Source organism: Punica granatum, chromosome 2 (genome assembly GCF_007655135.1).
Source record: "Punica granatum isolate Tunisia-2019 chromosome 2, ASM765513v2, whole genome shotgun sequence".
Classification (NCBI taxonomy): domain Eukaryota; kingdom Viridiplantae; phylum Streptophyta; class Magnoliopsida; order Myrtales; family Lythraceae; genus Punica; species Punica granatum.
In genome coordinates this window covers 27846899-27865360 of record NC_045128.1, presented here as the reverse complement: position 1 = coordinate 27865360, position 18462 = coordinate 27846899, and the positions used below count along the sequence as shown (strand labels likewise).

At 42.6% G+C, this 18462-nt stretch overlaps 5 protein-coding genes across 5 annotated transcripts; 2 read left to right on the top strand and 3 right to left on the bottom strand.

Annotated features, from left to right (window-relative positions):
• Positions 1 to 1366: 1366 nt before the first annotated feature.
• Positions 1367 to 2425, top strand: LOC116193849 (transcription factor KUA1-like). The gene is made up of 2 exons (XM_031522596.1): positions 1367 to 1713; positions 2071 to 2425. The coding sequence occupies exons 1-2, from the start codon at positions 1367 to 1369 to the stop codon at positions 2423 to 2425; spliced, it is 702 nt and encodes a 233-aa protein (XP_031378456.1).
• Positions 2426 to 5760: 3335 nt separating this feature from the next.
• LOC116196216 lies at positions 5761 to 8966 on the top strand. Its single transcript, XM_031525835.1, has 7 exons — positions 5761 to 6007; positions 6107 to 6153; positions 6528 to 6693; positions 6772 to 6970; positions 7719 to 7848; positions 8070 to 8252; positions 8340 to 8966. Exons 1-7 carry the CDS (start codon positions 5845 to 5847, stop codon positions 8496 to 8498), a joined length of 1047 nt encoding a protein of 348 aa, XP_031381695.1. The 5' UTR covers positions 5761 to 5844; the 3' UTR covers positions 8499 to 8966.
• Positions 8967 to 9338: 372 nt separating this feature from the next.
• Positions 9339 to 11753, bottom strand: LOC116196217 (NADH dehydrogenase [ubiquinone] 1 beta subcomplex subunit 7). Its single transcript, XM_031525836.1, has 2 exons — positions 11332 to 11753; positions 9339 to 9569 (listed from the first exon to the last, which is right to left on the bottom strand). The coding sequence occupies exon 1, from the start codon at positions 11659 to 11661 to the stop codon at positions 11365 to 11367; it is 297 nt and encodes a 98-aa protein (XP_031381696.1). The 5' UTR covers positions 11662 to 11753; the 3' UTR covers positions 9339 to 9569; positions 11332 to 11364.
• A 680-nt stretch (positions 11754 to 12433) lies between these two features.
• On the bottom strand, positions 12434 to 13304 carry LOC116193848 (short-chain dehydrogenase reductase ATA1; the record flags this gene model as incomplete). The annotated part of the gene is made up of 1 exon (XM_031522595.1): positions 12434 to 13304. A coding segment is annotated over one exon (816 nt), but the record flags the coding sequence as incomplete, so codon positions are not given.
• A 1046-nt stretch (positions 13305 to 14350) lies between these two features.
• LOC116196430 (protein NRT1/ PTR FAMILY 8.3) lies at positions 14351 to 18203 on the bottom strand. The gene is made up of 5 exons (XM_031526139.1): positions 18047 to 18203; positions 17146 to 17251; positions 16842 to 17059; positions 15852 to 16408; positions 14351 to 15428 (listed from the first exon to the last, which is right to left on the bottom strand). The coding sequence occupies exons 1-5, from the start codon at positions 18098 to 18100 to the stop codon at positions 14606 to 14608; spliced, it is 1758 nt and encodes a 585-aa protein (XP_031381999.1). The 5' UTR covers positions 18101 to 18203; the 3' UTR covers positions 14351 to 14605.
• Positions 18204 to 18462: the final 259 nt, after the last annotated feature.

Genomic DNA, 18462 nt, shown 5'->3' with positions numbered 1-18462 from the left:
GATAACATTGATCGATAATAACATTTCGACACGAACCTTTGTTATCAATCTATTAAGACTTATGAAAACGTTAAAAGTGTGGAACCTTTGGTATCAATTGTAAAATATTCACTTGGGCCTATAAACAATTGGGACTTAACTCATTCTTAAGTCTCAACACCCGCCCTCACGTGGCAATGTGTGGTCCATCACGTGTCATGTGCGATTAAACACCCGCCCTCAACAACTAATCACGAGTCGGGCATCCTTTTCCGTGCTCAGGCGAGAGGGGACAAACCAAACTGATCACGAGTTCCACACTCAGGCCCGACTTAACATGAGGCGCATTATTCGTTGCCTCGAAATTGGACCTAGCCACACTCGGGTCAACACAGATGCATTTTTCGGCTACCCTCACAAACAGACCTTAAACCTGGTGTGGTGTGAGTCCACATACGTGCGCACAAAATCATAACCCGCTCTGATATCATGTAAAATATTCACTAGGGCCTATAAACGATTGGTCCATCTTCAACCCAAAAGATCGAGTTGATAGGTTGTGTTACCCAATCTCTGATAAACTTGTGGAATTCCTCTTATATTTCCGATGTGAAACTTACTCATTTTTAACTCTCAACATCAATTTATTAGGAATTCTGAAAATGGTAAGTCAAGAAACGATCCATTGAACTTCAAAATTTTTATGTAAAGGTTTTAATCGCTTATACGATACAAACTAAAGATAAATGTCCAAAAAATGTTATTAGACGGATCCGTTAGTGACCGAACTGAAACATTTTCGGAAACATTAGTGGACCGACGGACGCAAAGTAAACGTTAGTGTGATTAAAGGAATACTTGATATAAATGTTAATAGGCAAAGTGATGTAAATTTCATTCTCCACCAATCAGAAGATTTATTAAACGAACTATGGAAAGTCTAATTTTCATAAATCCATGTTCCCAATATTCTCTCCGCTGCTCAGATATTCCTAATCCTCCTAGATTCACCATTGGATTTTATTTTTTCTTTCTCGATGATATATATAAGTGCTGCGTTCTGCTAAAATCTAGCCACACTGCTATTTAAATCAAAATTTAAAAGAACAAAATAAAATCTTGTAATCTTCGATCATCCACCGTAGCCTATATACTCTCCCTCCCATAATTCAGATTCTCCTATATCCTCTCCCTCAAATATCTATCTCATAATCTTCATCCTTACGGATCCTAATTAACACTGTAATTTATAAAACGTACGTACCATCTGAACACATGGACATCCCACAACACGCTTACCCTCATCATATATACCGATCTCTCTATAGCGTATAGCCTCCTCGATTGACAACTTAACTCCATCGCTGTTTTTCTTGGCAACATATATATGGACAGCGGTGGCGAAGGAAGCATCAGTGGGAAGGATCAGGCTGTTGATGCGCCTTCTGTCGCCAATGGTGGCATGACTCTCGATCATTTTCTGGACATAAACCTCGATGAGATTCTGGACGGGCATGCTGTCAATGAATTTCTGGATGATCTTGACAAATGGTTACTGGTCCCGGAAGCCGTTCCAGAGGGTCCCACAGACCACGGACAGTCAGCTATCATCCCAGCCCCAGGTGAGGCTGAGGCGGGCCAGAAGCGTAAGAGGAAGGAAGCAGTTGGCGAGCTGGTGGAGCGCCAGAAGCCCGAGAGGAAGAAAGCAGTCTCCTGGACTGAGGATGAGCGCAGGTACGTACGTAACGTAGTGATATTTATTTTCTTCTAATGTCCGACGTTCTGGTGGTGTAAACTGAAGAAATAGAGAGCAATTCTCTCTCTGTATTTTCTTGTATTGCAAGGAATCGTCAGGCAGGCTTGCTTATTTGATGAGTTCGACCGATAATCTTTGCTAGGCATAAAAGCACAGCTAATTATATACAAATTACAAATTAATCAGACCCCGTGATAAAACGTGTACCTATATCAGTCCCTAGACAATTTCGTTGCGCATTGTTTGCTAATATCACTAGCTAGTCCAATTATCTAATTTGTATACATATTAATTAGTTCGTGTTTTGTGAGAAATACATGTTTCTTGACAAACAGGATATTCATGTTTGGATATGATCTCTACAAAACGTCGACAGAAAAATGGAAGGAAATTTCAACGCCTATGCTGCCAAATACGACCGAAATAGCGAGCCATGCCCAAAAGTATCCTGAACGGAGAGAACGTCGCAGGCAAGATAGGCAGAGGAAGAGCATTAATGACACAGTCGTACGGGAGGAGGACTGGATCGACCTCGTCCCCTCGATCCAGGAAAAGCACGACGTCCAGAAGCGGTCAAACTGTCCCAAGCAGCCCCCACAGTGGCTCAGTCCCATATCGGCCAGTTTCATCAAGTCCCAGGATTGTCCTTTCCTGGACAGATGCAATCCCGGCTTCATCAGATGCCTGTGATGGGGGCCCCGACAGATCCTAGGCCGAGCTTCTGCGGATATGGTCAGACTCAGATGCAGCCCGCTCGACAGGAGTGTCAGCCAGTGCGCACTGTTCAACCAATGGTCCAGCCCCATCTCCTGCACAACACGACTAATCTTCCTTAGAAAGATTTCCAACTGAATATTATTATATGGAACGCAGAAACTTTATCGTTCCAAGACCTTACTTTGAACCAAATTGAATTTATGCTGTAAGTTTTGAGGATAAATTAGCTGATAAGTGGTCGCTGTTTGTTGCACAGGTGGAACACCACCTTAATCAGATGCTCGTGATGGCCGCCCCAGCAGACCCCAGGCCGAGATTCAACATATGTGGTCAGATTCAGATGCAGCCCTTGGCACCGAACACACCTGGTGCACATCTTCAGGAGGAATTCTTCAGTTCCATCGGAGGACCAACCATCCCATGCCTGGCTCCGGTCATACCTGCACATATTCAAGACCATACACAATTCATAAGACCGGAGTTTCAGCAGCCAGTGCCCACTGTTCAACCAATTGTCTGGTCCCATCTTCTGCACAATACTGACTAATCTTCGTTATAAAGATTTCCGACTGATTATTATTATTATATGGAACACAGAAATTCTGTTGCTGCAAGACCTTACTTTGAGCCAAATGGACTTTGCGCTGTAAGTTTTGAAGATGAAGTCGTAAGTTATCACTATTTGTTGGACAGGTGCGACACTATCTTAATCAAATGCCTGTGGCGGCCCTTGCAGACCCTAGACCGAGCTTCGATGTATGTCGTCAGATTCAGATGCAACCCTTGGCGCCAAACACACCAGATGCACATCATCAGGAGGAATTCTTCAGATCCATCGAAGGACCAAACATGCCATGCCCGGCTTCTGTCCTACCTGCACCTATTCAAGACCATCCACAATCCATCAGACCAGAGTTTCAGCCAGTGCCCACTATTCAACCGACGGTTCGGCCCTATCCTGCCATATTGATGCCACCACTAATGGGTCAGGACTTTTCAATTCAAGGCTTCAACATTTCAAGTGGTGCCATCCCGATATCTCCAGTGGTAGAGTATCAACAAGTCCAACCGTCCTTTTACAACAACCAGCGCACCCTCAGCTTTTCAGACCTGGCATATGCCAACACCACCACCAGGGTGGAGCACTGGGACATATGAGAAATGGCCTGGCTTCTCGACCAATTAGATGTGATACAGACTGTCTTCTTCCATACAGAAACAACTGTTAATATGATCCCTGGAGAATCATTCCTTTACATCTGCATTTAGTAGAGTTTCTTCTGTAATTTCACAGATTGTTGTTACCTTTTATACAACTGAAGTCGATCGATTTTATTAATACTTTGGTCGAGATAGTTAAGGAAATTGTGAGTGTCAACCTTTGAGAAATATATTCACAGCACAGATGCAGATTTTCTTCTCATGTTTAACGTTGAGCTGCATCCCATATATTAGTTGCATATTCCACCATCCATGGAAATGTTCTGTTTTTGTTTTGTTCCACGCTAATCTTCGTTAGAAGAAATTCCAACTGAATATTATTATATGGAAGGCAGAAATTCTGTTGTTGAAAGACCCTTACTTTGAAACACATGGAGTTTATGCTGTAAGTTTTGAGGATAAAGTTGACAAGTGATCGCTGTTTGTCGGATGGCAAAAGCTGAAAATGAAATACAAATGAAATCCAGCAAAAAGGAAACCGAAATGCTAATGGCAAATTTTTCAGCTAACTAACATGATGAGCTGCACGTAAATATCCGTCCGGTTGTTAAAAAGGTTGCAGCTTCTGGTTTTTCTTAACCAAAACCTCTTCTTCAGTTTGGACAATTACGCACGCACACACGCACAAATATACATATCATTGTTGGCATCCTCTGCTTTTACATCCGAGAATTAAAGAATAAGATGGAAAAGGGGATTTTCCTTGGTATAGTTGGGAATGCTATTACTGCCCAAGAAAAAAGTGCTTGCTGAAGATATTTCCACGTTTTGTGATAATTCAGGAATCCAATGAAGGGACTCAATGCATGGTATGTACGATCACATTTTCATCAGAATGTTTTAATTATACATTCTTCACCATTTTGATTGTCATGATATGATGTTTGGTATCACTCATGAACTTTGGGAGTTAAGGACATTTTAGAAATTATGCTTTTCGTTACGGAAAGAGTCTCTAATAATGTCAAATGAGTATATATTTCAATCTCATTGCCATTTGGTGATGAACTTAGTTAATCACATACATTGAGCGTATTTAAATAGAAAAAATTAATTCTAATTAAGAAAGTTAATTATGAATTAATTATCGGATGAGGCTTGCAATGTGGTTGCAAGGATGCTAGCACACCCTGAAGTTGAATCCAATATCAAGGATAAATCTAGTTAAGGAAATACGAGAATTTCCTTATTTTGAGAGTTTCTATAAATATATTGTCCATTAATGGAAACTTGAGTCAAGGACTAGAATGGTCTTTCTTTCTTAATTGGAGGGCAAGTCATAAGATGACTTAAAGTGTAAGGACTAATTTGTGATTTATTAATTAATATAGATTAATTAATAATTGCGATTACATCCATAAGATAAATCTATATTTAGATATGATCTTGTGATTAACCCTAAGTGTATCAGTAATCTCAAGACCCGAAAAGTGAGATAGAGAAGAGAAGAGGTTCTGCCGAGAGCTTTCAGCTCAGCCATGCCACTACCCTTACTGATCGGAGGCCATTCCGGCTTCGGTTCAGCGATTTGGAGTTGTCCAAGACATCCTTGAAGCGGTCTTCTCCTTCCATGACGGTTCCGTTCGAGTTTGGTGACCTAAATCGGAGTGTACGGGTCGAGAGGAGGTTATACTCGATGGTGACACGTTCGTGAAGACGAGCTAGAGACCAGACAATTGAACGGTTCCATCCATCGGTCAAAACGACCTGAATCCAACAAGAGTAAGTATGTGATTTTCTTCTGGATTCATTATATCTTGTTATCTATTGTTAAAAAGATAATTTCTCATGCCAACATTTGATCTTGATGTTTTTTTATTAAAACGAGCATGCAATAAATTTAATTTTTACCTATTTTAAAGTTTTTGCTACGCACGTGCTCGGTTTTCTAACAGGTTATGCCTCACCAAGTCACCAATCACTAGTCTACGATGAAAGAAATAAAAAGGATACATAATACATGCATACACAACAATCAGATCGGGTTAGAACCCGCCAGATATCACTCAATTCGGGTCGGGTTGACGCCGCAATGGCCGCCTCTCGCCTCTCCCTCTGCTGACTCAAAAGTCCGTCGCACTTAGCAGCAGAACCGTTAAAACGAACACGAGGCCGTCTCTGCCTCAGTTCTCTTCTCAGGGTTTCCGCGGACAAAGAGTCGGTATCGGCCAATGGGTTCAGCCGATGATGGAGGCGACGAAGGACCGACGAAGACGGTGATGACTCCATGGGAGCAGCATTCTGCAGTGATAAGCATCCCTCGCTTCGACTACAACGCCCCCGCCTCGCTTCTCCACCACTCTCACTCCGGCTTCCTCATCACCTGCACTATCAGTAACTCCAAACACCTTCTCTGAACTGCTACGTTTTTGGATCGAGCATCCAATAGAAGAGCCTGAAAGTTGTTTTCTTGTTTGATTCCTTTGGCAACAGAGAGGGAGAAGAGCGCCACCAAAGAAGCCATGGCCATCCTCGGAAAGGTTTCTTTTCAGATATTTTTCTTTCATTTTTCTCATTGAAGCAGTCAAACCATGAAATTTGTGGATGTCTACCCGTTGATTTTCCATGAGGTTGCATAGATCAAAACAGGGTGTTGCTTGTTGTTGCTCAGTTCGATGTGGATGAGTGGTGAAATTTTTGCCCTTTTCGAAGCTTATGCTTTGCTGATTGATACTCCAAATGAGTGGAGTCTGGAGAGGATTATCTGTCAAATTAAATTTGTTCCTAGGAACCAAAGAAACGATTTTGAGCTGTAGCTTTGGGCAGCTAACATTTCTTCTGTCCTTTTTTTCATAATTAAAATATGTCGAAATCTACCCTGCCTTTCATTAATTCTTGGCATCGATACTTTCAGTTCTGCAGGCCAAAAAATAATGGAGATCCTAGTCACTCGGAGTCGGAGATTTCTGATGAAGGTGGGATTGCTAAGAGAAGAAAAGTGTGCTCAGAGGAATCGGGTGTTGAGAGTGCGAATGGTGGTGGGAGTGAGAGTGTGACAATCGAATCTAAGGATGAAAATGGTAGATCTCTGTTTGACCAGTTTCTGTGTGACGTGTTTGAGTTGTTATGTAACTCTTGCATGTAACTCCTTTCAACAGGTGGTCATCCCCAAGATGCTTGTTCGACCCCTAAAGAGGAAGATGCAGATGTTGATAGAAATTCTCTTCTTTCATTAGTGAAGCTGATCAGGAGTGGCTTGGTTTTATTTACCTTCCCCAAAGGCCACTCCACAGATACTGTTTCGATTGTGTCGGAGATTATTCAGTCCCTGAAGTCTGGAAGTCAAAGCCCACCCCAGTAAGTCATCTTGCTCATATTCTCCCCTTGGATGTTAATCTGCAATTTTGCATCTTTGGCTGTTTATCTGTTCTATCCCTAGTTGTAAACCGCGAATGTTTAGTCTTTAATATAAATTTCATAAAGTACGGGTACAATGATGTGGCATTGTTCTCTATTGATCTCATATTTATTAGAAAAAATGGCAATCATTCTTCTTCAAGTGTCACGAACCTGTCAGACTTTTCAAGAGTTTAAAGTCTCATTATTGAGTAGTCGGTGAAGAGCACTACTGTCCTCAGATACAAGCTGGGGAAAAAGTAAAAGGAATCATATGTTTGAGGAGGATGCATTACTGAGTATCCTCTAGAGCTTGCATTCACCTGACTGAGCAGTCTAAAAGATATTATTTTTCATAATTAGGCATCCATGTTGTTTGAGGTGCACAATCTTGTCCTCGCTATTGAACGCTTCCCTCATTTAGTGGCAGAAAAGATATATCCTGTTAAAGCTGCATACTCTTGTTCTCACTAATGAATACTCTTTCATCTTAATGACAAAAAAGAATTAGCTATTAATAATTTATTGGTGTTTCATTCTTTTGTTTGTCTTGCTCTGGTGAATTTTGCAATTGCATATTCTGGTATTGCATCTTGTTAGGGTATATGGCACCCTCTTGTTATATAAGCACAGCTGTCTTGCTACAGCAGTTGGCTCTTGCCATTGAGACTGGTGAAAATTGATACGAAATTTTCATTTTGTACTGCAGGTGGTGCCATCGCATTTTCCCCATCCAAGCGACTTGCAATTTGAATGAGCAGGCTCTGCAGACAGTGGTACAGAATCTTGTTCTCGAATTTATGAAAGATAAGCAAGAAAGAGCCAATCAGCCTATAAAGGTACAGTCACACTTCTCTTGCTTATAGTACAGCTGAATGCTGAATTATAATTTCCTGTACACTTACGCCGAGACAACATGCTAATTTTATTAGCTTGGCAACATTTTATGTCCTGTATTTTGAATAATTCCATGAAACTACTTTAGAAACTAATGTATTGTTCACTGGTGTAACATTCTTGGTAAAGAATAAAAGACAAGGAACCTTCTGCTTGATTGTAGTTTGCAGTTGGTTATAACAGAAGAGGCATCGAAGAGGCAGAGTTGAAGACTTCGAAGCACACTTTACAGGGTTCCAAATCCGATAAATTTCCCCTGTTGGACCGAAACAAGTGCTTTGAAGTTGTGGCAGGTGCAGTTAAAGGCGTGATTTCAGATTCAGTCGTGGACCTCAAAACACCAGAGGTGAGAGGACACCCCCGAAAAGGTTTTGCTCCCGTTTCTCACATTAGCTTTCTTCCCATATCGCTGAATTCAACTATTAAACTGCAGTTATGTGTTCTCGTTGAGCTTCTACCCCTGTCCGCAGTGCCCAGTGGGTCACTGGTGGTTGCAGTATCAGTTCTTCCTGAAAATCTAATCACAACTAAGCCACGGCTGTGTGTCAAGGCATTGGCTCCTGATACCAAGACAAGGAATGGGAAGAATTGAAGGATCTTATTGGACTGAATGTTCAGTGGGATCATCTGTTGGTTCAGACATTCGTTTTAAGGTTTCTTGAACCTGCGAGGAGATGAATCGAAGAAATCTCAACCTGCAAGATTTCATGGGAAGTCACTGAAAGGTGGAGCAACCTGAACCCTTTGTCATGCACTGAAGATGCTGCAGATGGTTGAGGTTAGTTGGAAGCGGGATTGGGTTTTGGGGGGTATTTACTTGCCCACGTAAAACTGTTCTGAGCAGAGCCTGTGCGGGCTTGTGATTTTAGATAACCATTAGGTTTCAAGCCTTGAGAGGTAGCATTGTAGTAGTTTATTTTGTCTATGATTAGGTACCCAAGTTATTACTGTTTGCAGAAGTATTTCTCATGAGATTTGGTGCCACTGTTGGTCCACCGTTTACTTATTGTCTAAACTTCAAACATATTCAAATACAGTTCTTTCCTTGGAGTTCGAATCCTGCTTTGTGCTTTCTTATGGTTCCAGCATGTGCAAAGTGATACGCATAGAAATTAGAGTGGGCCTCAGACTTTTATCAGTATTCTTAACAGGATACTTACTTCTGAAGGCACAAATCTATTTGCATGGAGAGATCATGCCCGCGAATCAAGCTTTTGAGAAGCCACACATTTGTAAACTTGATTGCAAAATTTTCAGCATTATCGGCTGAGCAAGGCTGAGGCTGACTACTATCTGGCCATTCTCTAACTATGAAAAACTCTTATTTGCTATCCACCTATAGAAAAGAATTTGCCAAAACAAGGGTGGCCAACAATCTAAGGACTGATATAAACCACTAAAAAGATCAGAGGAAGTACCAAACAAAATCACAAAATATGAAGCCAAATGCCAATAAAAGAGTGGACGGGCACTGCCGTTTGATCGATAGTCAAGAGATTCTTCCTTTTTATTGATGAGCTGAAAGGTAGTTGAAATCTAAACAGGATTAACATGGGAAACTGCCAGTCTATGGACTCATCTGGACAACAGTTAAAAAAGAAGCTTCGCAACTTCCAATTTCACCAGCAGCAAATACGAATGCATTCGGCAAGTCCATTCTCTCCTGCAAGACAAGTTAAAGCTAATGTCATAGAAAGCACCAACTAAATTGATCATTTTGAAATTGTTGGTCATGCACGGAGTGATAGAGGCACATTTTGGATAAGTCAAACACCCAGAGCATGTAACAGTCGGGGCATGGAGGCAATAGCAAGTGAATAAAAGCATATCCTACATAGTTGAAGGCAGATGAAAATTTTATCCTCCCCAGTTCTGCTCACCTCTTCCATCCAAATTGTGAAGAGATTATTTTTTCCTAGGTAAACAGAAAGATGCACCCACATTGTACGTTAAATTATCAATTATAATTTAACAATCCCCTCATTTACACATCAGACCAATTACGGAATGCAACCCACAGGAAATTACTAAAACAGATCACTGTCAAGACTCAAATTTACCCCGTATCTGCTGTGCACAACTGCAATGTTATTTCAAGCACATACTCCTAAAAAAGTTGAACAAATCTGTAAACTAACATTTGATGAGGTTCATTAACCGATTTAGAAGTGCATGCAAAAGCAACCAAATTTGGCACTTCCCCCTGTGATTCCTCAAAGAGATAATGGGAATAAAGAATGAACATAATCCTAGAGTATAATAAAGCCATTTGTTTTCAAGTCTCTATCCATCCACTAGCTCTTCCACCTCAAATACTTCGGATGTGTTTGTTTCAAATTAATCAAATAAGTGCTTAAAAATTAGTTACAAGTTAGTTATGAGGGAAAATGAATGGGAGAAGAAGGGAAAGATGAGAGATGAGTGTCTACTACTCAATCATTAAGTCAAAAACTACTTAATGAGTTAAGTAAAAAAATTTGACTTAATAAAATAAGTCATTTTTAACTTATTGTTACCTTTAACTCCTCAAAATACATGTTCTCATCCTTATCAAACCTCTCATCTGCTCATACACTTCTTTTCTTAACTAACTAAGTGCTTAAATTTTAAGCACTTAATTTATCAAACACCACCACCTTCCTCTCATCCTCCAGTAACAATTGCAATTTCTGAAAATTCCCAAAACTTTCTGATAAGAGTTTCAGGGTCAAAATGTCAAGGATCAGCAAGGTAATTTCCTTCAGCAATAATGGACGAACATCACAGTAAGCCAGTATACACAGAGAGAGGGAAGTGGGAAGAACGGAAAAGGTGGCGCCAAGTTTCTAGCAATACTTTCCGAAAGAGACCAATCAATCAAACTTGACTTCTGGTTGTTCAAAATCCAGAACCTATTACCAAAAATAAGAAATACAACCAGTATAACCAAGAAAAAATATGAAAAATTTAGAGGCAAGCAAAACAAACTATATCACATTCTCAATTCACAGGCACAGGTATTACGGAGGGAGATCTCGGTACACGATTTAGCAAGAAGGCAGCATGGTACTATTAGCATTGAATCTATCTGCCTTCATCACTGATGAATAACATATTATTGGTAGCTTAAGAACAAACATTTCTCAATCCGAACGAAGAAAGCAGCTCAAATTGCAGACTATACCGATAAAAATGCAATCTTCAGTCCTAAATTACCATCAAATTCCTCATACGAAGATTAATGGGTTAATAAATTTGCAAATTGACGGATAAGCAGGTCTATTACTGCCTAGCAATGCAACAAAACGACAGCTCAATTGATCGGAAACCCTATGAAAGGGTTTGATTAGAACTCCACAAATGGCACAAACAACGAACCCTAGAATCGGGAATAGGTCAGCAGAACTCGCAAGCGATCGGCAATTAGAGAAACGGAAGCAACTGACCGGAGAGAAAGGGGGAGAAGAACAGACTGGGAACTAGGCATTGGCAGTCTTAGGGATGAGGGGGATGCCCTGGGACTGCTTGGACTTGGCCTCCTGCTCCCGGATCTTCTGCATCTGGAGCATCCGCTCCATGACGAGCTCGTACTCGCACTTCTCGTAGACGTGGCGCTCTGCCTCGCACTTCCAGGGGAGGTAGAGCTCGCCCTGCCGGCACTTGTTGAGAGGGATCAGAAGGTGGGCGCACTGGTCCCTGTACGGCAACGGCACCTTCGCATTCACCATCTCCTCCTGCGTCGCTATCATCTTCTTCGACGATCCGGGCACCTCCATTGCTCTCTCACTCTGCGACGAGTCTCCCTTTCGGTGTCTCTGTCGAGGCGTTCTATGCTCTCTGAGGTATTTGGTGGGGGGAGGAGGAAGACGCTGAAAAGCCTAAGGACAGGTCAAAAATGGCTACGGGCAGGGCTGGGAGAGAAGCCGTACTGACCCGAAGAGTAGTCGGGTCAACCGGGTTTTAGACCCGATTACATGAGTGAATCTCTAAAAATATGAAGGAAATGAAACAATTTATGATACAGTCGACAAATTATACTACCACATCTTATGTATTCGAAATTGATAGACTTGGACCAAGTCTCATCGATACAATGGGATTCGCCCTAGGGAGGCAAGTGAGAAATCCTAGGCTCGATATCTTCCTAGGTTGAGCCTCTAAGATGGCCCACGGGCTCGCCCTTGGCTTGTGAGCTCAGGGCAAGGACAACCGCGTCCGAGGTTTTTCCTAAGCCCACGACGAGGCTTGTTGAGTCTAGGCAACCTCTGGAGGCATCTGTAATTACCGTGCTAGCAACATATAATGGCAACGATGAGGTTAGATTTGGCCTCGACATGCCAACATCGTATTGGAGAGATCGGTTCGAAGACGTGCGATGTATGTTGACAGGCAGTAATAGCAGCGTCTGCATAGTCTCCGAAGGGGAGCATACAAAAAAAGTTGCACCATGGAAAAGAAGAAATGCGGAAAAACCATATTCGTTCTCAAAGTGAACACTTCTTTTGTATATTGCAAATGAAATCGCAGTTTTCTAATGGCATTTAGATATATATTAATTTCATACTAATAACTTAGATGTGTTAATGGTATGTGATCTAATTCTTTAGGACTGGTAGATAAAACTCAGCCCAGTCGCAGCAGAAGTGTATCCCCCATCAATCACCAAATTATGGCCGGTGATAAACCCCGCCTCGTCGCTGGCCAAGAAGACCGCGGCATGGGCCACATCCTCCACGCTTCCGCCTCTCCCCTTTATGAGGCTCCCCTTCTCCCCGACAGCGCTGGACACTTCCTCGGTCGTCACATCGTCCCTCCCGAACACCCGCCTGTAGTAGAACAAGAGCATCTCCGATGGCACCCCGTGAGGCGAGATGCAGTTGACCCTGATCCCGTGTTGGCCTAGCTCGCAAGCGCTGCTACGAGTGAGGCTCAGGATGGCTCCCTTTGACATCGTGTAGGCATGGCCCGCGAGGCCGCCCAATGAGGCTGCTGAGCTCGCCGAGCAGATTATGGACCCTCCCTTTCCGCTCTCCACCATTGCCCGGGCCGCGTACTTAATCCCATGCACGATCCCATTAATGTTCACCGAGACCAGGGCTTTCACCCGGTCCATGTCCAAGCGCATGATGCTCCCATCCGGCCCAGAGACGCCGGCATTGTTGAACATGATGTCCAAGCGACCTTTCCATGCCAATGCAAACTTCACCGCGGCCTCCACATCGGCCTCTTTCGCAACATCACAGTGTATGTACCGGCCCCCGATCGATTCCGCCAGGTCGGTCCCCAGTCCGTCTATTATGTCTGCAATGATCACATGTGCGCCGTGCTGGGCGAAGAGTTTCGCAGTGCCCGCTCCGATCCCTCTCGCACCTCCGGTTATGATTGCAACCTTACCCGGTAACCTTGAAAGAGGTGAACATTAAGAAAAGATAAAATAAATATGATTAGTGTTCCTAATATGATAAGAGATTAATTCATGTATCTGCACCACATCGAGCACGATTTCACAATTCCGCTCTTCACTGTTCTCATAAACTCGTTTACAAGAACTTATATTTCAAAAAAATTTCAAAGGAAAAAAAACACGAATTTGCGCCGGTGAAGCACATACTATACCGACCTTTGCACCGGCAATCTTTGCTTTTCTTGCGAATCCATTTCATGCATTGAACTATGTCATCAACCAGAAGCACAAATTCCCTTTATAAAGCCTGAATTGATCACCGTTATAAGGATGATCAGACTTAATTTACCCTAAAAACTGTAGGCATTTCCCTGCAAATTACAAGGTTCAAATCACACACTTTGCCTGCTTTTTATTAACATCAGCTACTTCAAACCTGTAAACTATCAATTCTCTCACTCTTAGTGTGTCTATGTTGCCAAATTCCCTCTAATCCTGATCTAATCGAAATTGTTTTCACGAATACTAGGAAATTCAGTCGGTTCATGTTAAATTGTTCAACGATAAATGCTCAGGCGTACACTTTTCATCACGTAAGTACCATTTCACCTAAATAGGATGGTTTTTTTTCCCCCTTTTTTTTTTGGGCTCAATACCTAAATGGGTAGATGAAGGTGGCATATCATGCCATTTGAATAACGAGTTATGCGAAGACAGCCAAACTTGAGTTTTATGAAGATAACCAAACTTGATTAATCGGTACTTAAAGCGTTCCGTCACGGGTTCAGAATTGGCTTTAGTACATCTCTCGTAAAGTAAAGATGAAGAAAATTTGTTTCCTTCCCTAAGTTTTTGAGTTTCATTCCGGAACGAACACTTCGAAATTAGAATGAGAAAATTGTCTAGTAGATAGATCAAATGGAAAGGCAACATAGTACAAGCTGTTCTTTGAGCATCCCTTGAGTTGCAGCTGCACTTAAAAGTTTAAGCCGTGTCCAGCTCTTCAAATGTTTTTTGTCCTCGATCAATGATAGTCACTGCAGCAGAAACAGACACAAATATCTCGTCGAACCCACAAATCTTCCATGACTTTTCAGTTTCATCGTGAATTTTCAAGCAGCAGCTTCAATTGTTCGAGCATTGCTATCGTGATGTTTAATTTTACAAGGGAAGTGAAAGCAATTGAATCTGAAGCCATTCAGATGTTCTTTTCACATCCAACATGGAACGCTAAACTATATACACATTATAAGAAGAAGCAGGCCTTTCAAAGGAAGGCTTGCTGAAGACACCCATTCTTTCCACGATGGATTGAATCACGAGGCCTTCTTCTGCTTGTACTTCTTTGCGCACACAATGTAGACCAGCATGTTCATGAAGCTGAGGCCAGCAAGAAGCCAGAAGAAGCAGTCGAGGTGACCCTCGTTCAAGTTATCGGGGATCCACCCTGCACTCCCTCCTCGGGTTGTAAAGTAGGTCACAAGGGTCAGAATGAACGAGCTTAAGTAGTTCCCAAGTGCAGTTGTAAGGAGAGAGAAGGCGCTGCAGAAGCTCCGCATGGCATCCGGCGACTGGTCGTAGAAGAACTCAAGCTGCCCGACAAAGGTGCAGACCTCAGCAGCACCAAGGAGGAAATATTGTGGAATCTGCCAAAGTATGCTGAGCGGGACAGCCACCTCCTTGTCGTCCAGTCCGAGATCGTGTGCCATCCGAAGTCGCACAATCTCCACGATTGCGGCAGCAGACATGCACAGGACCGAGATGAAGAGGCCGATGCCCATCCGCTGAAGCTCAGAGAACCCTCTTTCTTTACCAGTGAACCGCCTGGCGATTGGCACAATGACCCGGTCATAAACTGGGACCCAGAAGATCACGCTGATCACGTCGAATGAGGAGAGGGAGGCTGGTGGAATAGTGAAGGACCCAATCGTCGTATCCATCATCATACCCTGCTCAACGAACATGGTGGACATCTGTGCATAAACTGCAGAGAATGCAATTCCAGTGGCCCAGATCGGGAACATTCGAATCAAGATCTTCAGTTCTTCCACCTGGGTTACAGTGCAAAGCCTCCATGGGTTGTAGTAGTCTCCACTCTTGATTTCTGCTTCAGAGAGAACCGCAGCTTTATCAAGGCACCTAAATCATAATGATATATTAATGAGTTTCCTTGTTCTTCTCACTAAGTTAATTCAAGCAATTCAAACACGTTACATGGTTAGCAAGGTTTCAGATCAGTTTGACGGACAGATTCCTCACTTGCTCCGGCAAATTAGTCATTAGAATAGGGGAAGTAATGTAAGTTTTTTTCCCTGACAGATGAAACACAATCTAATATGCTACTGTTTTCATTAGCATTATCTGGTCCAATCTTAATTTATCCAGTGGACCAGTCTCCCCTCCTCATTTACTAAATGGAAAACTATCCTAAGAACATAAGAGAACCATATCTTTACTTTTAGAAATTTCCAGGGACATGCTAAAACGATCCTTTTCTTTTTTAATCATCAAATAATTAGATAGTCGTATTTAACCAAAAGATTGGTGAGGGATATATCTCACTTGAGTTCGTCCGTGTGCTCCAATTTCCGACTCCCTTCAATAGCGGAGCCGTTCTCTCCGACCTCAAACAAAAGACTACTGTCTTCAGGCAACTTCACATTCCACTTCCTAAATGATGCAACCACAACCTGACATACCCTCGTAATGGGGCTCCCTCCTGGCTTTTGGAATCTATAAATGGGAGTGCCTGAGAAGAAACTCCCAATAGCTAGACCCATAAACAATGCAGGGATACCGAACCCTAATCCCCATCCTGCGTTATCCTGAACCCACACCAACAAACTACTAGAGATGAGAGCGCCGATGTTAATGGAGAAATAGAACCAATTGAAGAAGGAACCCTTCTTCATTCTTTCTCGAGGATCTGTATCATCAAATTGGTCTGCCCCAAATGATGACACACAGGGCTTGATCCCTCCCGTGCCAAGAGCAATCAGATAGAGCCCAAAGAAGAATACTGAATATTGTGCAGACGTAGCGGGAGGGCATAAGGAGCCGACACAATCTACAGGCCTCAGTGCAGGGACCGATGCAGAGAGAGTCAGAGTACACATTCCCTATACAAAACAAGCAGTTGGTGTCAGTGAAAAGTTCAATGTTTTGTGTACAAACTGCTTATATTCATAAGTGGGAAGATATGAACAAAAGCATGTAAATTCACTAACCAGGATTTTGCTGCTAGGAACCTACTCTGTAGATGTGTTTATAGAATATATTCCATAATAGTAATGAAACTACAGATGCAAATTTTCTGAAATATTAACGTCCAGAAACATAAATAAATTAAAATAGGCTGTCTGAACATTGCATTATAACTAACCTCTTAAAGAAGACAGCTACAAAATCCTCCTCTTAGCTTAACTAATTATATCAAACATCAAGATATTTTCATAGTAAGATGATTCTCCAATTCCAATTAATTAGTCCAGCTTCGGCACCTAAACTACGTGAGTGCGTGAGAGCTAGGGCTGAGACAGAGAGAGAGATTACGATGAAGTAAATGGTGGAGAAGGTGGCAATTGTCCAATATCTTCCCCAATAAGCATCAGCCAACACTGCTCCAATGAGAGGAGTAAGATAGCAAGTCCCTTGCCAAGTCGTAACATTTCTAGCTGCGGCAACATTTCCCTCGTGCAGTTTGTGGGTGAGATAACTGACAAGATTCGTAGCGATCCCATAGTAGGCCAAACGCTCGCAGCACTCAGTGCCTGCAAAATTGTTGCACTCATTATCAGTGTCAATGCAGAAAGAAAACAAAATGGGCAAAAGCACTGAAGGAGGAAGTTTCATCTACTTAGGATGAAGGGGCAAGCTCTCCATTTCCCAGTATTGCTCTTCAAAACCGGGTTCCCATGGAGATCAACAGAACCATCCCCAGTGTAGAGCTTGTCATCTCCATCCTGTTATATCAAAAATCAGATATAGAAATGGGATGGGCACCGGTAGATTGAAGTTTCATAAACTAACAAGATAAGAAGTATGTACGACCAACATAATAATTGACCTGCCAAGCAAATTCTTCTGAGGAAAAGACGGCAGAATCATAGTAGCTAAACTGAATTCCACTTTACGGAACTATTTTGACCCGAAAAGAAAATCCGCGAAAACCGAGAACGGTGTCTCAACCATGAACACTTTTCTTTCGCTAAATATCTCAACCATGAACACGATTTTGTGTTTAGCTTTCAAAAAAAATTGAGCTAAAGTCGGGCTTATCCTCGAACAACGCAACGAGAATTCACACTGCAATAACAACTAAACCATCAGGCGATACATAACCCGATTCGCACGTAAAGCTGTTCGAATTAACGGTGTCGACAAAGCCTGCCCGCTGAACAGAAATTCTATAATCAAGTCAAGTCAAAAACTTTTGCTCGATCAATCCATCACAGAGAATGGTTAAACTTAATTATCGCACCGCGAGAGCAGCCCCTCTACACCCAGCTACTCAAACTGCAATGGCAGCAATAGCACGAGCTGATTGATTAACCCAACGGCTCAAGCTGTCACAAAATTTTCCATTTATAACCAAGCCCGCATCGGTTTTGTCGGACAAAAAGGAACATCACCACGCAAATGAGGAAACAGAGAAGAACACAAAGTCAATTTCATCAAGTTTGCCATCGAAATCAAGGAGATAAAAGATGGGGTTAAAACTCTTCCGATCGAAGCAACAGAGCAGCAAAGTTCAGAACCTGCAGGAGGCCAACTTCAAGGCGGGATCGCTCGTCCTCGACCGTAGAGCCCATTACCGGTATGCACTCTGTAGAGATTCCGATTCCGAGTCCAATCCAAATTGGTGGAAAAGGGCGAAGGGGGGGAAGGCAGGCAAGGGATGAAGAGATTCAGCTGGGGAGAGGACTATTTAAGGGGAAAGGTCAGACCTTTCCTTCACCGTCCGATTGGATGAATTTTGTCTTCACGGAATATCGACGAAGTGACTCGGAAGGGAAAGAGATAAAAAGTATGGGAGATGGGATCCCTTTTTGTATGTTCCCGGTGCATGCTCCGTATCTCTCATTGTGGAGGTGGGACCCTACCATGGTAGAGGAAGTGGGAGTACGCTCCCGCCGTAGAGAAGTATTTCAACCTTGGGGGATGGGTCGTGGTG